At 39.7% G+C, this 18,960-nt stretch overlaps 1 protein-coding gene across 1 annotated transcript in view; it reads right to left on the bottom strand.

Moving 5' to 3' along the window:
- Window positions 1-18,960, bottom strand: part of LOC122815075 — a 3,014,144-nt gene that overhangs the window by 1,748,299 nt on the left and 1,246,885 nt on the right. Inside the window, exon 68 of the mRNA XM_044087319.1 lies at window positions 10,411-10,533. Coding sequence (XP_043943254.1) covers window positions 10,411-10,533 — 123 coding nt within the window. The remainder of the gene's footprint in view (window positions 1-10,410; window positions 10,534-18,960) is intronic.

Here is an 18,960-nt window from a genome sequence, read left to right as displayed (position 1 = left end):
TCAGGTCCTTAATGCTCTCTCTAAGACCAAGAACACTGCATCAATGGGCCCAGACAACATCCCAGGATGCCTTCTAAATCACATGAAACATGACCTATCAAGCTGTCTGTAATTTCTATTTAAATGTAGCCTCCAAACAACAACAGTCATCCTTCTGCACAAAGGTGGTCCATTTACAGACCCTGGAAACTGCAGCCCAATAACTCTCACTAGCCTCATATGCAAAACCATGGAAAGAATTATCATGGAAATGAACAATAATGACATAGGAAACCTCCAGACACTGGATCCAACCCAGTTTGGTTTCATCAAGGATAGGCCATGCCTACTCAAACTGATGGGCTTCTTTGATAAGGCCACCAAACCAATAGATGAGGACAAAATGGTTTTCATTGCCTACCTTAACCTGGCCAAGACATTTGACACATTACCTCACTCAGGAATTGTTGACAAACTCAAGAAGTTAGGTACAAATCCTTATGTCACCCAGTGGATAACAAGATGGCTCACAGACAGGACCAAGGAAGTTAGAATTGGGAAGTCCACCTCTATAAAGCTGTATCTGTCCTGGGACCACTCTTTTATGGCATTTACTTCTCTGAAGTAAAGGCAAATGGCCTCTGGCTGACAAAATTTGCAGATGATTGCAAATTAGGAGCAATCATAGAATCACCCACTGAAGCAAATGTTCTCCAGGAAGGGCTGACACAGACACATAACTGGTGTCAGACCCATGGACTAAACTAAATGCCAGGAAATGCATAACAGTATAATTTGGGAAGTCATCAACCCCTGGTAACTATCATATTGATAGATACCTCTAAGAGTTGACCCAGTAGTCAGGGACTTGGGGACATGCATAGACAGTAATCTAGTCTTTGACCATTGTGTGTCTACAGTAGTAGGGAAATCAGTCTATGTTGATGCTCCACACCTATGGTCACCCCCTCATTGATCAGGTCTGACCATAAGCTAATCACCCTTGACATCCACATCCCTCCTCCACACCCCAGTAAGGAAACCTCCGTAAAAAACTTCTCCAAATCTAACTTCATGCTACTCAAGTCAGAAGTGACAAACTTCATGACACCCATGCAGATGGGAACTGAAAGTTCAACTGCTGAATCCTACACTGAGACTCTGTACGAGCACATCCACTCATGCATGAATTGTGCCATCTCAAATAGAGCCAAGATGCTCTCCTCCAAAAAAAGGAAGCCAGTCTGGTGGTCCCCTGCCATAAACAAATTTTACAACAAAAGGAAGAAAATGTTGCAGAAAAGAGGAAAATCCCAGGATGCAAAAAGCTCCCTTACCAGCCTCAGTAAGAAGCTGAGATTCCTCATAAAATCCTCCAAAGCTAGTTATGAAAATAAAATTGCCAAAGATTCCAAAGACAACCATAAGGCATTCTATAGCTATGTCAAGAATCTAATTGGCAATGCTCAGATCTGCTCTGAGCTACAACAGAATGGCATTAAATATACATATCCCAAGGATATTGCCAATATCATGGCAGATCAATTTAGTGGCAACTTCACCCCCCTCTCACCCCCTAAAGGACCCATCTTGATATCAAAAGATTGCCAAATTCCGTAATAATAGCCACACAGGTAAAAAATGCACTCTCCAAAGGTAAGAATACAGCATCCATGGGACCAGACAACATCCCAGGCTGTGTACTACATAAACTACAAAATGAACTGACACCTCACCTAAGTGTCATGTTTAATCATAGCCTCACCTCTGGCTTTGTGCCCACTGAGTGGTGCACAGCTACAGTTATCCTACTCCACAAGGGGGGATCCACCTTAGATCCTGTGAACTACCACCCCATCAGTCTGATGAGCCTGATCTGCAAGGCCATGGAACATATTATCATGGAACTTGCAAACAAAAACATTGGAAACCTTCAAACACTGGACCCCACCCAGTTTGGGTTCATGAAGGGCCGATCTTGTCTCCTGAACCTGATTAACTTCTTCGAATCAGTATGCAGAGCTGTGGATGAGATAAGGTGGTCCACACAGCATATCTGGACCTCACCAAGGCCTTTGACACCATCCCCCACTCTGGAATCATAGATAAACCTACTAAGCTGGACATTAATCCCTACATCACTCGATGGGTTGCCAACTGGCTTACTGACAAAACCCATACTGTAAAAGTGGCCGACTCCAAATCCACCTCCAGACAAGTGGAGTACCTCAGGGTTCAGTCCTAGGACCACTCTTGTTTGGTATCTACTTCTCTGAAGTACAGGCCAACACTAAGGGACTCTGGCTAACAAAGTTTGCAGATGACTGCAAACTGGGAGCCATTATTGAATCCCCAAATGATGTGGATATTTTACAAATGGGACTTACAGTAACAGATGCTTGGTGCCAGAGCCATGGGATCAAGCTCAGTGCCAAGAAATTTATAGTTATCACCTTTGGGAAAAAACATGTACCCATGAATTACCACATGGGTGGCAGTGCACTAAACACCAAAAGTGTGATAAGAGACTTAGGGATACAGGTGGACAGTGGTCTCACCTTCGATAACCACATCACCACAACAGTCAGGAAACCCTTCTATGTGGCACAACTCATCACTAAGGACATTTCATCCAGAAAAAAGGAGGTCATTGTCCCACTGTACTCATCCCGAATTAGACCCATTATAGAATACAATGCTCTGTTTGGTATGTACCTCTCAAGACATCTGCAACAACTGGAAAGGCCACAAAAATACCTCACTAAAAGAATCACAGGCCTAAAGCAGATGCCCTATGCTGACCATCTAAAAAATCTCCAGCTATACTCTGTCGCATATCGTCTACTCAGAGGTGATTTCTGCTTAACATACAAGGCCATGTCAAACCCAGAGCTGTTGGACATGCTACACTTAAAGAAATCCCAATCCCTCAGAGCCACACACTCCAGGGATCTAAACCTTGTCATTACAATGAACAAAACATGCTGGAGGGATAGGTTCCTGACCCACAGTCTCCCCAGACTCTGGAATAGACTGCCCATACATATCAAGCAGAGTGCCTCTTTGGCCCTCTTCAAAAGGAACCTTGATGATTGGATGGGAGATAGGAAATTCACCCTGGGGATCACGTTAGTCGCCCTGCTAGACAGAGGTCCAGGGAAGTAAATATTGTGTGAAGAAATAGTCAGAGAATTGTTATGGCTAGACTTGTATAGGCCCTAGGGTCGATAGCCTAGTACCAGGACACAAATTACAGAGCTAAGCTAGCTAACACCAAAGCCCCAGGTGGAAGGGATGTCTCCTATAGTTTGGGAGTCAATGCTCTACCCCTGAAGCCAGCACTGAAGCTTTGGCTTTCAGATTCCTCTGGATCCAAGGAATTCAGAACCAGTGGAATCAGAGAAATTGCTAGAGTTGAAGATGATCACACAGATCCAAAGCAGACATCCCTTAAGAGAATATCAGATCTACAGACCGTGAAGACAGTAGGCAAACAGGGATAAGAGAACCATAAGAAGGGTCAAAGAGCCAAAACTGATGGGTTCGACAGGATCCATAGCCGGGAGAAACCCTAGCTGAATTTGAGCCCTGAGTAACTTCCTCATTATTTTATCCACATCTACTTCTGTTCAGCTTTTGGTAGATCTAACAGACCTGAGGGAAGACAAGGTAAACAAGGGTCTAGATGACCTTTGTGTCAGTCTCTCTAGAAGAAAGGAGGAATGCAGTCTGGAAGAAATTGACTCTAGTAAAAACCTAGGCTCCAGTAATGGTGGGGCTCTGGGTCATACTGCTGTCAGATTTGAAAGAGGAGTAGGATCTGATGACCTGGACTTTTTTGAAGCTGGAGCCAAAGATGATCTATACGAAGAAGAGTGGTTAGGTGAATGTTCACTATGAGTGACAAGCAAGATTTGAGGTAATCTTGGGGACAAGACAGGATTATGAGTAAGGGAAGGAGCCTGAGCTGAGGATCCAGAAGTCTAGAAGTGGCTGAAATTGGAGATGCGATCAGAACTGAGACCCATCCATGAGGACTGACTAGATGGGATAGACAACATAAGATTTAAGTGATATTCTTAGAATACATTAAGAAGAAGGACATAATGCATTGTTGGCAATTGTCAGACGTTTTCTAACTCAGAGATGTCATACTTTTCAATTTTGTTTTATTGCTGATCAGTATAAGAAATACTTAATAGTTACTTATTAAGGATGTTATACAAATAGTCATTCATGGAGTTCCATTTGTATCCATTAAAACTTTAAAGACTTTTTTTACTATGTGTGTCACATGCTAGTATTTATTTATATGATATTTGTCTAGAAGGATAAGAAATACTAGTTACATATTAAGGATGTTATACAAATAGCCATTCATGGAGTTCCATTTTTATCCATTAAAACTTTAAAGAAGTTTTTTACTATGTGCGTTACATTTGATATTTATTTATATGATATTTTTCTAGAGGAACATTATCAAAACTTAAATGTGTTGAAAAGTCAGAAGTATACAGCAAAGACTAAATCATTGCCATGTTGAAAGCTTCATTTTTGCCACGGTCAGTGAGTGAGGTTTCCTGAAATATTTTAATAGGGTCTCAGCAAATTGTGCAACCTTATTAAACTCTGCATCATTTGTTATGCAAACATATGAGATGAATTCAGAGAAGATGTATTGGCACTTCAAAAAGTATAAAATTCTGCTGCAGTTTGCTAAAATGTATTTTCATCATTCAGTTTATAAAAAATAGACAGCTTCATATTCTGTACCACTTTACCTCATATTATTCTGATATTCACAAAGAATCAGTGTGCAGTGCTGTGCACAACAGATAGTATGTTCACCTTTGGTGTTAGAAGGCCAGAAGGCTGTCAGTTCTATTCCCTCTCCAATGTGACTGGATTGCTGACACTGCAGTGCAGTCTGAGGAGGGTGCTGTACTCCTGAGTTTGCCTTCCTTCAGATGAGATGTTAAAATTACGTCCCATTTGCTGGTGTTGGTGGTATCTCAAGTGAATGTAAAAGACCCCACAGCACCTGTTGATAACAGATTATAGTGCTTTCATCACCTGTAACAATTCATGTCAAGAAGGCTGTGATCTGATATTAAATTTAAAAAGTCCGTAGAAAAGAGTGTGCTTATAAGAAAAAAATTATGAAAAACCATAAAAGAGTTGGGAAGTTTTATACCTGGAAATGAATTCTATGTTGGACACTATTGGTGTTATCATAAAGAGATGCGTAGAATCAGAGGTGTTATCATAAAGAGATGCGTAGAATCACTGACAGCTCTCTGTAACCTGTTCCCTACAGTGTGGTCAGTGGTTAGGATGTGTCTGTATGAAGGCCTTATAATCAAAAGACAGCAAGACTCATATGGGCTAAAACAGTTTTTGGGCCCAAAAAAGAGACAGTAGTTTCACTGAGGAAAGCAAAGGTTCCTAACTAAGCTCCTTACTATGAAAGCTGCACTTTGAGTGCCTCAAGAACATGGCAAATTTCCAACATTTTTCATACATATTTCTATCATTAGGTAACATATAAATAATCCCAAGGTAGTTTACTGGAGTTTCTTCTTTCATTATAATTGCACTACATATGCTTTATACGTCACTACAAGTGCATGGTACTATATAAACTACAAATAATCCCTAGTAATAATAATACACCCATCAGGATTTTGAAATCTTCAGTTAATCATAAAAATAAAACATTAGCATGACAGTTGTTATCATCTCTGTAGTTGGGTTTATAGGCTAATGCATGCAATATGCTTGCATTCATTTAAAACAGACTTCTATGAGTATTCGATGACTACGGCTTTCCTTGATTTTTGCCATGACCATGAGAATTAGTGAATGGTGCTATTCTACAAGACACACAAATGGATTTTCCTGCTATTTGTCTATAGGGATGTGTACAGACATGACTCTGAAAAAAGTTAACCACAATGCATAATGTATGCTTTGGTTTCAGGACGTCACAATGGCTTCATAACATTTCAAAAACGTCATTCTCTGCATTCCTAACTTTCCATCATCTCCCCCAGTGTCGAAATCCTAACCTTTGTGACAAACCTTGGCTCCTTATTACAAGTGCCACATTGTACGTTTTCAGCTGTAGCAACAAGATAGCGATACACATCCTTATCTAGTACTTTCACATGAACAGAAATATTCCAGCCATCTGTCTCTGCACTGTAAAAGCTCTCATCCCAGTGTCCTCCTTCCCTTAACCTAATTTACATTTGTATAAGTAACCACATGACTACTAGTACCTGATGTGTTATATATATATATATATATATATATATATATATATATATATATATATATATATATATATATATATACTGTGCAAGTTAATATTCAGTATCGCTACTCCTTAATGTGATGTATATCCTTAGACAACACTGCTCTTGTCTTCACATAAGACAGAATTAAATCAAACTTCAATAAACTTTGTAGTAGTAAATCTATGAGCCCTCAGTCAGAATCAGCAGATCATTTGACCTCTAGAAACTCCTTCATCCTAATGACTCATTACAATTATTGACTTTAACACTTTCTATTTGTCACCATTTTGCTGTTTTGTACAAATTTCCTCCCTAGCTCGATATCTCAGTTTGCTTTTCACTTAGACTGGTCACCATTCTTTTTTAAATGCTTTTGTTAATTGTATTTGTTCTGCACTGTTCCTCCTCCCCAGTGTGCATTCAATATGCTGCAATTCATTTGTTCTAAAATTCTGGCACAAATTCATCCCTTGTATCATGCACCTCTCCTAGTCTGTACAACTGGTCTGTCACTCATGTTGTTATCTACTGTTACTGCTTTTACACACTAGTCCTGTCTACCCTCAGAGTGCCATTATGGGATACATTTGTTAACACCCGACTTGTGTACTGTTGCATTCTTAACCACTGTAAACTAAAGTGACACAGAGACATTTTTTATTGCTTTTTTGCATTATCGTGCAAACATGAAACCTGTTAGTTCATTATCACTTCAATGAATAAAGCTCTGCCCAAGGTATCATTACTCAGACTGCATCACAGATATTGCACTAAAGGGGAACTAAAACAATTGGTCTTAATCTCCTAATGCTAGGACTTTATAAGTGGAATGAATTCCATATGCTCCTTGGCTTCCTTACAGTAGCCTCCACAAGCGGCACCTTGTTACAGGTGACTCACTGCCCACCCTGTACAGTTCACATCACTCTTGGGGTGGAGAGACACTAGCAACCTGACTTCTAAATGTTTACACAAGTAGATTATACATTCTAGAACTACTCACAATGCAAATATCACAAGAGCCGCTTCAAAAATGTCTCCTGTCTGATTCATAAAGTGTCTGATGTGTTATCGTTGCTAAATACCACATGATATCTATTGCTCTTCTAGAGTGACATACTGAAGTGAAAACGCATGACCACACATACAGAGAAATTTATACCTGTTTCTGACGCCTTTCATGTCATTTGCTCAAAGTACATCACATTTGATGTGTAGAGGATTTTTTTCCTTCAGTTAATATATAAGAGCAGCTAGAACATCAAATGTAAAAATGGGCCCAACATTTTTCTTGAAGTTATACCCCTTGAACAACTTTGTCATGTGATAATTTTTATCTCGGTTTGCTACCTCATGATTTAGACAGTTAACCATCCACCAGCCATTAATACTTCAATATCTAGTTTTGTCTGTGTGCTGGATAGAAATAATCATCAGAAACACAGCTTGAATGTAATCCCTTGTAAAAGTTACCTTTGCAGGTACAAAACTTTATTGTTCTAACAGGAAAAGTAAGGTGAACTGGAAAAAGGCCATGTTGTGAGCAGAGCTTTGCAAGCATGCAGGTGTAACAGCTCCGCCTACATAGAGCAGAATAAGTTCAAGTATATTAGATATTTTTTTCTTATTCGTTGATAATGGGCATTTCTTGCATAATATCAAATTATAGGAAAATGGTATTCAGAATTATATATATAGGCATCTCAGCAGTTATACATTGCAGTTTGCAGAAATATATCTGCAGATAACATATTCAGCACCAAGAATTTGAATTTATTTAGTGAATTATTTTGATTGTGAGGTTTTGACTTACAATCTCAGGACCTATGGTTTAATCCTGGAATCTTGCTACTGACTGTGTGGAGTGCGTACAATTTCCTTTGCCCACAAAACATTTTCTGGTTTTTCTGGTTTCCTTCTACAGCTCAAAGATATGTGGTTTGAATTAAATGTCCTAACATTTCCCTTTATTGTTTGAATGCCCCATTTTCCAGGAAATTAATTGGCACGTTTTTTTTTAGTATCATGCACACTTTAGTTCCATGGGGCACACAGTTCACACCATTCCATTTATCACAATATTATCCATTTTCAATGAATATATATACTTTTCATTAAGATAAGAAATTTGTACAAAATTAATAAGTTGCTGAGAGAAAATCAGGAAATGGGCAAGAATCTCATCCTGTGTACACTGAATACAGACCAGTATACATCTTTCTATAGGAGCAACAGTTCCAGTCCTAATTCCTAGAGGTCATTCTGCCTGAGCTTGCATGAGAAATAACATACTAATGACCCAGAAAGGCCACACTCAGTGATAGGGAAGCTGCCGCACCAGGGGGCACACAAAGGAACTCTCACATGTTGTGTTTTTCCTACAGAGAACAACTTGACAAAGTGTTAAGGACCACCATGAAGACACTAGTTGGTTATGATGAGACTGTTAATTCAAGCTTCATATGTGATGGGGGGATGGGGGTTCTGCCAGAAGAGCAAAACAAATAGCAAATTAAAAAAAATAGCCTGGTTATCTGACAAAGAGAGATGAAGCCTTGAATATGACCAAAGTTCTAAAGTGGGTCTTGCGGTCTCTTAATCCTGTAGCATTTCATTAACACCCAATTTGAAAGCATTGTAATAGTGCAATATATCATTTTAATTTTTAACACTGTAGTTTTATTTTTAATTATAATTACTGCATATGACTAGAGACAGATACTCAATCATCAGGTGGAATGTACATAGTTTCTTCTATTTGTGGATGATGCTCCATACTTTATATCATGGCGAAAATTCTCAGTCATGTAAGCAAACTTACAAATATGTAAGTAGCAATAACAAGAAATTATTTTCATATACAGATGTGCCTTGCTGCTCAATAGTGGAGCATATCTTGCATATTTTTATACTTTGAAAAATCAGCCCCAGCTGTGTGGTACAGAAGTATAAAGTTCTGAATAAACCCCAAATGATCCAACTTTCAGTAGGAGCCCTGGCACTAAAATAGGTGGGCTGAGGGGAAGGGCATGACCAGCTGTCCCCAAGCTGCCCGTCCTTGGAAAGGAGAGATGATTTCAACTAGCTAATCATCACTTGTACAGGACTGAGAGAAACCAGACTGTGGATGTGAGCTTAGCACTGCCAAGCCAGTGATAGCTATCACTAACACATGTGTGGTAGCATACACATGTATGAGGAAGGCATGACATACCCTGCAGTGACATAACTGGTCAAAGCAACAAACTGGGAGGTCAGGGTAGGATATTATAGAAACTCTTTGCTCTCCATATTTGAGAATAACCTTGCAGATCTTTAGACAGATCAGGGAATAGTGAGTCATTCAGTGGGTAAGGGAGGACATAATAGTGATATTGTTTGTTTTTTCCTGTGTGTCATCAAGATGACAGTTGGAATAGTATATGATAGGGGACTGGTGAACCATTCAATGGGCAACAACCTTCATGGAAGGATGATGGACCCATGTTGAGGATGGGTCAAATAAACTTCATGCCTCCCTCAATGATAGCTCTCTCTGATTGGCATTTATTACAGTCAGTCACCACATTGCTGCTGACAGGTAATAACCTGGCAGAAACTCATTGGTTTAGAGACTGATAGCTGACAAGTTCTGAGCCAATAAAATATAGAAAAAGTGATATATCTGAGACTGCAGTAGGTACATTTCAATTTAGGTTACACCTCTCCAAAAAATATCAAGTATTGAAATATACTGTTAGTGGCATGTGTGTTTAAAAGTAATCAGTGCTCTTTGTCTTACATATGTGTCACATGTGACAGTAGGCACAGCTGTTTCCCTCTATTCTCCTATCAATCACATGTAGCTGCATATGCATACTTTTCCATGTAAAAATATCAACACACCCTAGAAACATTGCTCCCAACAAAAAGATACCCTTGCATGAAACTCACATATAAGCTGTGAACAGCACTATGGTATGACACCAAATCAATACAAACTTTTTCAAAGTTATGTTACTTGAGAGTTTATACTATAGGTGGTGGGAATTAGAAGTAAATATGGCATTCTTGTAACACCATGATTTTTCAAATCTTATTTGTAATTTGGAAACATAGACAAGCTAAAATGGCATAACATTAACATGCTTACCTTGGCCATCGGGCTGAAGGTTGCTGTGTCTGTTAACAGCTCATCTACATCTGAAATTAGGTCTTTTTCATTTACTTCTACCTCAGTAAGTGGCTCATTAGAAACTTCAAACTTCAGAGAAGCCTATTGATCAATAAAACATTGCAAAGTAATGGTTAGAAATAATGAAAGTACCTCAAATTTAATTTGTCAGAACATCCTAAACACAGCTTGTTAAATTTATGGTAGGAAGTGCTTATGATTTAGTTAATGGTCCCCAGAACTTGTGCATCTAAAATCTCACTTGGAAACCTAATACTGAAATATCATTCTATAATTTAGCAACTAAAGAACTAGGTAAGATAACCAGTGCATGTTTTCTTTTAGCACAAGCAATATGGCCACAAGACATTCACATTGGTGCTTGCATATAGCGGCAGGAAATAAATAGGTAGATCTGCAACACAGTGCAAAGAAAGAAAAAGTAGGTTATATTTTTCCTATTTATATTTCAAAGAAAAACACCCCCCCCAAAAAAATAAATAAAAAACATGGCAGAATGAGATAAAAATGGTTCTAGAATAATACATACTAATGCACTAACTAGAACCTTGTTAAGGCTAGAATAAAAAAAATGAACGGCACTAACTACAGTCTTGTTATATATTTAAAAAGTATGCTTCCCTAAATCTTAAAAATGGAAAATGGTTTTATTTTCACAGAAGTGCAACAGACTAACATTTGTTTTACTACTACAGATTATGCAAACCTTGATTTTAGGGGGTGAGCACTTTTAATTTCTTTTAAAATGTGGCAAGAGGTGGCAACAACTTCTAAGCATGTCTCCTTAAAGTGAATTATGGCTAGGTATTATACGGTTCCTGCAGTCTCTTATCAAGTATTTTTACTATGTTGCATGCAATTTGTGACTGGTGTTTGCATATAAATGGAAGAATGCAGCGACAAGCTAATTTTTTCATGAAATGTAAAGATCTTTATTAAGAATGGCTCCTCTATCACTTCAGCAAAAAGAAAACGGAGTTCCAAGCAACGTGAAGACTTACAGCAGTATGTAAATACTGTTTATTAACACAAACCAATATCTGGACCTGTTGAATATCAGGACATCAGTTATAACAAGTGCCTACAATTAAATTCTGTATTGTATCTAAAGCACTTTAAAGTGCCATATGCAAGTATAAAAATGTTTTTGTTATATATTACCCTATTGTTAACATCAAATGTATATCAAGTATAGCTAAGAAATTATTTCAAAAAATATCCTGCAACAGTAACAATTATTTGTTGTTTGTGAAGTACAGAAGATGAGATCAATCTGTTGTCCGTGCTTCAAAAGACTGGTACAATTCATAGACCACCTTCGCTGTCTAGAATTGTCAGTGTGTGCTTCAGGTACTGAGGTTTGGAGCATCAATTGCAGATGGGCGGGGGGGTCTATTTAAATGTCCTTCTTGGCATGCCGTCCAGTTACAGTATTTGTATAGTTTGGGATTCATAGATACTTGGTCTGTACGGAGTAGGGCAGGGCAGGGTTTTATGGCCATTAAATGTACAGTGCAGTCTTGTGGTACACAACTATACTTTTCAATGGTGGACATCGATGAAGGCAGATTGGAGTCACTGTGTTTATTACCTTGTGGATTAGGTTGGTGGCCTCATCCACAGGCCATTTTCAGCAACAACCTGGGTCAGATCAGCAGTTACAAATTTCATATACAGCTACCATTCTGTAATACTATACAATACTATGAGTATACACTGCAATGCCATCTGCATTATTTGTCCTAATTCAGATTGTAAATATAGTATCTTTTCAGCACTCATATTGTGTCTCCTCATACTGTAAGCCTGATGTTTCACTGCATATTAGTGTATTGGTTTTATTATAATCAGCGTTAACTTTCTATGTATATTGCATTATAGTTTTATTGTAATTAGAGGTTTTCTCACTGAGCGTCTGCTGGAAAGGGGCTATTATTGCTCAATTGGACTAACCTGGTCAATAAAGCAAAACAATAATGTACAGAGACAAGAAGTATTAGATGTTAATATACTACAAATACATAGCGTAGAGGTAGTTACAATGCAATGGTGTCGTACAATGAATAGAGTGAAACAAGCACTTTACAGAAGCAAGAAATAAACAGCTAACATCAGCAATTGCCACACACGTCCACATTCACGTCTGCACAACTAAATTGGTATATATAAGAAGCAAGGAGGTGTGAGCTAGGTGCCTGATACCAAGCTTAGCTTGTATCAGAACAGTGACAGTCATATTCAATAGAAAAAGAATAAACCACTGTTTTCTGAATGTACTTAAATCCTGTTGTTTCCAGGTACTTTATGGCAGGGATGTCCATGATGTAGGTGGAAGCTTTAAGAAGGCTCTTTCATCTATTGTGTTTGTGAAATGTGGTCTTGACCTGCAGATTACATTATTTATAGATGAGCATTGGAAGTAGTCGCTCTGTCTGAGATGTAGTCTACATGCTAGGGGTGGGCAGTAAGAGCTGTTTAGTAGTTTGCATGTGAAACAGTTAAGTAGGATGTTTGCCCTGGTAGTTATTGACAGTCATTTGGCTTTTTCAAGAGACGTCACATACGATTATGAATCTACAAATCTTATGTGCAGTCATCTGCAGATCGTGGGAGTTCTTTGGTAAGATTAGAGCAAATAAAGGTGGTCAGTATTCTAATTAAGACATTATCATTTGCAATGATGGAGTTTTCTGGATTTCAATGATAAGATGAGATAATAGTGTGTATATGCTTATCTCAGTTGATTGTATGTATCTCCTGTGATATTTTGCACAAAGATGAGCTGCTGATCAAAACTTATGCCCAAGTGCTTTTGGTTTGTTGTACCTTTATGGTGTAAGTTATGCCCAGGTGCTTTTGGTTTGTTGTACCTTTATGGTGTAAGTTATGCCCAAGTGCTTTTGGTTTGTTGTACCTTTATGGTGTAAGTTATGCCCAGGTGCCTTTGTTTTGTTGTACCTTTATGGTGTAAGTTATGCCCAGGTGTCTTTGGTTTGTTGTACCTTTATGGTGTAAGTTATGCCCAGGTGCCTTTGTTTTGTTGTACCTTTATGGTGTAAGTTATGCCCAGGTGCCTTTGGTTTGTTGTGCCTTTATGGTGTAAGTTATGCCCAGGTGCCTTTGGTTTGTTGTGCCTTTATGGTGTAAGTTATGCCCAGGTGCCTTTGGTTTGTTGTACCTTTATGGTGTAAGTTATGCCCAGGTGCCTTTGTTTTGTTGTACCTTTATGATGTAAGTTATGCCCAGGTGCCTTTGTTTTGTTGTACCTTTATGGTGTAAGTTATGCCCAGGTGTCTTTGGTTTGTTGTGCCTTTATGGTGTAAGTTATGCCCAGGTGCCTTTGGTTTGTTGTACCTTTATGGTGTAAGTTATGCCCAGGTGCCTTTGTTTTGTTGTACCTTTATGATGTAAGTTATGCCCAGGTGCCTTTGTTTTGTTGTACCTTTATGGTGTAAGTTATGCCCAGGTGCCTTTGGTTTGTTGTGCCTTTATGCTGTAAGTTATGCCCAGGTGCCTTTGTTTTGTTGTACCTTTATGGTGTAAGTTATGCCCAGGTGCCTTTGGTTTGTTGTACCTTTATAGTGTAAGTTATGCCCAGGTGCCTTTGGTTTGTTGTACCTTTACGGTGTAAGTTATGCCCAGGTGCCTTTGTTTTGTTGTTCCTTTATGGTGTAAGTTATGCCCAGGTGCCTTTGGTTTGTTGTACCTTTATGGTGTAAGTTATGCCCAGGTGCCTTTGGTTTGTTGTGCCTTTATGATGTAAGTTATGCCCAGGTGCCTTTGGTTTGTTGTACCTTTATGGTGTAAGTTATGCCCAGGTGCCTTTGGTTTGTTGTACCTTTATGGTGTAAGTTATGCCCAGGTGCCTTTGGTTTGTTGTACCTTTATGGTGTAAGTTATGCCCAGGTGCCTTTGGTTTGTTGTACCTTTATGGTGTAAGTTATACCCAGGTGCCTTTGTTTTGTTGTACCTTTATGGTGTAAGTTATGCCCAGGTGCCTTTGTTTTGTTGTTCCTTTATGGTGTAAGTTATGCCCAGGTGCCTTTGGTTTGTTGTGCCTTTATGATGTAAGTTATGCCCAGGTGCCTTTGGTTTGTTGTACCTTTATGGTGTAAGTTATGCCCAGGTGCCTTTGGTTTGTTGTACCTTTATGGTGTAAGTTATGCCCAGGTGCCTTTGGTTTGTTGTGCCTTTATGGTGTAAGTTATGCCCAGGTGCCTTTGTTTTGTTGTACCTTTATGGTGTAAGTTATGCCCAGGTGCCTTTGGTTTGTTGTACCTTTATGGTGTAAGTTATGCCCAGGTGCCTTTGGTGTGTTGTGCCTTTATGATGTAAGTTATGCCCAGGTGCCTTTGTTTTGTTGTACCTTTATGGTGTAAGTTATGCCCAGGTGTCTTTGGTTTGTTGTACCTTTATGGTGTAAGTTATGCCCAGGTGTCTTTGGTTTGTTGTACCTTTATGGTGTAAGTTATGCCCAGGTGTCTTTGGTTTGTTGTACCTTTATGCTGTAAGTTATGCCCAGGTGCCTTTGGTGTGTTGTGCCTTTATGATGTAAGTTATGCCCAGGTGCCTTTGGTTTGTTGTACCTTTATGGTGTAAGTTATGCCCAGGTGCCTTTGGTTTGTTGTACCTTTATGGTGTAAGTTATGCCCAGGTGCCTTTGGTTTGTTGTACCTTTATGGTGTAAGTTATGCCCAGGTGCCTTTGGTTTGTTGTACCTTTATGGTGTAAGTTATGCCCAGGTGTCTTTGGTTTGTTGTACCTTTATGGTGTAAGTTATGCCCAGGTGTCTTTGGTTTGTTGTACCTTTATGCTGTAAGTTATGCCCAGGTGCCTTTGGTGTGTTGTGCCTTTATGATGTAAGTTATGCCCAGGTGCCTTTGGTGTGTTGTGCCTTTATGATGTAAGTTATGCCCAGGTGCCTTTGGTTTGTTGTACCTTTATGGTGTAAGTTATGCCCAGGTGCCTTTGGTTTGTTGTACCTTTATGATGTAAGTTATGCCCAGGTGCCTTTGGTTTGTTGTACCTTTATGGTGTAAGTTATGCCTGGGTGCTTTTGGTTTGTTGTACCTTTATGATGTAAGTTATGCCCAGGTGCCTTTGTTTTGTTGTACCTTTATGGTGTAAGTTATGCCCAGGTGCCTTTGGTTTGTTGTACCTTTATGGTTTAAGTTATGCCCAGGTGCCTTTGGTTTGTTGTGCCTTTATGGTGTAAGTTATGCCCAGGTGCCTTTGGTTTGTTGTACCTTTATGGTGTAAGTTATGCCCAGGTGCCTTTGGTGTGTTGTGCCTTTATGATGTAAGTTATGCCCAGGTGCCTTTGGTTTGTTGTGCCTTTATGGTGTAAGTTATGCCCAGGTGCCTTTGGTTTGTTGTACCTTTATGGTGTAAGTTATGCCCAGGTGCCTTTGGTTTGTTGTACCTTTATGCTGTAAGTTATGCCCAGGTGCCTTTGTTTTGTTGTACCTTTATGGTGTAAGTTATGCCCAGGTGCCTTTGGTTTGTTGTACCTTTATGGTGTAAGTTATGCCCAGGTGCCTTTGGTTTGTTGTACCTTTATGGTGTAAGTTATGCCCAGGTGCCTTTGTTTTGTTGTACCTTTATGGTGTAAGTTATGCCCAGGTGCCTTTGGTTTGTTGTACCTTTATGGTGTAAGTTATGCCCAGGTGCCTTTGGTTTGTTGTACCTTTATGGTGTAAGTTATGCCCAGGTGCCTTTGGTTTGTTGTGCCTTTATGGTGTAAGTTATGCCCAGGTGCCTTTGTTTTGTTGTGCCTTTATGGTGTAAGTTATGCCCAGGTGCCTTTGGTTTGTTGTACCTTTATGCTGTAAGTTATGCCCAGGTGCCTTTGTTTTGTTGTACCTTTATGGTGTAAGTTATGCCCAGGTGCCTTTGGTTTGTTGTGCCTTTATGGTGTAAGTTATGCCCAGGTGCCTTTGGTTTGTTGTACCTTTATGCTGTACGTTATGCCCAGGTGCCTTTGTTTTGTTGTACCTTTATGGTGTAAGTTATGCCCAGGTGCCTTTGGTTTGTTGTACCTTTATGGTGTAAGTTATGCCCAGGTGCCTTTGGTTTGTTGTACCTTTATGGTGTAAGTTATGCCCAGGTGCCTTTGTTTTGTTGTACCTTTATGGTGTAAGTTATGCCCAGGTGCCTTTGGTGTGTTGTGCCTTTATGATGTAAGTTATGCCCAGGTGCCTTTGGTTTGTTGTGCCTTTATGGTGTAAGTTATGCCCAGGTGCCTTTGGTTTGTTGTACCTTTATGGTGTAAGTTATGCCCAGGTGCCTTTGGTTTGTTGTACCTTTATGCTGTAAGTTATGCCCAGGTGCCTTTGTTTTGTTGTACCTTTATGGTGTAAGTTATGCCCAGGTGCCTTTGGTTTGTTGTACCTTTATGGTGTAAGTTATGCCCAGGTGCCTTTGGTTTGTTGTACCTTTATGGTGTAAGTTATGCCCAGGTGCCTTTGTTTTGTTGTACCTTTATGGTGTAAGTTATGCCCAGGTGCCTTTGGTTTGTTGTACCTTTATGGTGTAAGTTATGCCCAGGTGCCTTTGGTTTGTTGTACCTTTATGGTGTAAGTTATGCCCAGGTGCCTTTGTTTTGTTGTGCCTTTATGGTGTAAGTTATGCCCAGGTGCCTTTGTTTTGTTGTACCTTTATGGTGTAAGTTATGCCCAGGTGCCTTTGGTTTGTTGTACCTTTATGGTTTAAGTTATGCCCAGCTGCCTTTGGTTTGTTGTGCCTTTATGGTGTAAGTTATGCCCAGGTGCCTTTGGTTTGTTGTACCTTTATGCTGTAAGTTATGCCCAGGTGCCTTTGTTTTTTTGTACATTTATGGTGTAAGTTATGCCCAGGTGCCTTTGGTTTGTTGTGCCTTTATGGTGTAAGTTATGCCCAGGTGCCTTTGGTGTGTTGTACCTTTATGCTGTAAGTTATGCCCAGGTGCCTTTGGTTTGTTGTACCTTTATGGTGTAAGTTATGCCCAGGTGCTTTTGGTTTGTTGTACCTTTATGGTGTAAGTTATGCCCAGGTGCTTTTGGTTTGTTGTACCTTTATGGTGTAAGTTATGCCCAGGTGCTTTTGGTTTGTTGTACCTTTATGGTGTAAGTTATGCCCAGGTGCTTTTGGTTTGTTGTACCTTTATGGTTTAAGTTATGCCCAGGTGCCTTTGGTTTGTTGTGCCTTTATGGTGCAAGTTATGCCCAGGTGCCTTTGTTTTGTTGTACCTTTATGGTGTAAGTTATGCCCAGGTGCCTTTGGTTTGTTGTACCTTTATGGTGTAAGTTATGCCCAGGTGCCTTTGGTTTGTTGTGCCTTTATGGTGTAAGTTATGCCCAGGTGCCTTTGTTTTGTTGTACCTTTATGGTGTAAGTTATGCCCAGGTGCCTTTGGTTTGTTGTACCTTTATGGTGTATGTTATGCCCAGGTGCCTTTGGTTTGTTGTACCTTTATGGTGTAAGTTATGCCCAGGTGCCTTTGTTTTTTTGTACCTTTATGCTGTAAGTTATGCCCAGGTGCCTTTGGTTTGTTGTGCCTTTATGGTGTAAGTTATGCCCAGGTGCCTTTGGTTTGTTGTACCTTTATGGTGTAAGTTATGCCCAGGTGCCTTTGGTTTGTTGTGCCTTTATGGTGTAAGTTATGCCCAGGTGCCTTTGGTTTGTTGTACCTTTATGATGTAAGTTATGCCCAGGTGCCTTTGTTTTGTTGTACCTTTATGATGTAAGTTATGCCCAGGTGCCTTTGGTTTGTTGTACCTTTATGGTGTAAGTTATGCCCAGGTGCCTTTGGTTTGTTGTACCTTTATGATGTAAGTTATGCCCAGGTGCTTTTGGTTTGTTGTACCTTTATGGTTTAAGTTATGCCCAGGTGCCTTTGTTTTTTTGTACCTTTATGCTGTAAGTTATGCCCAGGTGCCTTTGGTTTGTTGTACCTTTATGGTGTAAGTTATGCCCAGGTGCTTTTGGTTTGTTGTACCTTTATGGTGTAAGTTATGCCCAGGTGCCTTTGTTTTGTTGTACCTTTATGGTGTAAGTTATGCCCAGGTGCCTTTGGTTTGTTGTACCTTTATGGTGTAAGTTATGCCCAGGTGCCTTTGGTTTGTTGTGCCTTTATGGTGTAAGTTATGCCCAGGTGCCTTTGGTTTGTTGTACCTTTATGGTGTAAGTTATGCCCAGGTGTCTTTGGTTTGTTGTGCCTTTATGGTGTAAGTTATGCCCAGGTGCCTTTGGTTTGTTGTACCTTTATGGTGTAAGTTATGCCCAGGTGCCTTTGGTTTGTTGTGCCTTTATGGTGTAAGTTATGCCCAGGTGCCTTTGGTGTGTTGTGCCTTTATGATGTAAGTTATGCCCAGGTGCCTTTGGTGTGTTGTGCCTTTATGATGTAAGTTATGCCCAGGTGCCTTTGGTTTGTTGTACCTTTATGGTGTAAGTTATGCCCAGGTGCCTTTGGTGTGTTGTGCCTTTATGATGTAAGTTATGCCCAGGTGCCTTTGGTTTGTTGTACCTTTAT

The sequence above is a fragment of the Protopterus annectens genome, chromosome 11.part0 (genome assembly GCF_019279795.1).
Source record: "Protopterus annectens isolate FY-2018-M chromosome 11.part0, PAN1.0, whole genome shotgun sequence".
Taxonomy (NCBI): Eukaryota; Metazoa; Chordata; order Ceratodontiformes; family Protopteridae; genus Protopterus; species Protopterus annectens.
Note: the sequence above shows the minus strand (reverse complement) of the source record. Positions and strands in the feature narration are given on the sequence as shown.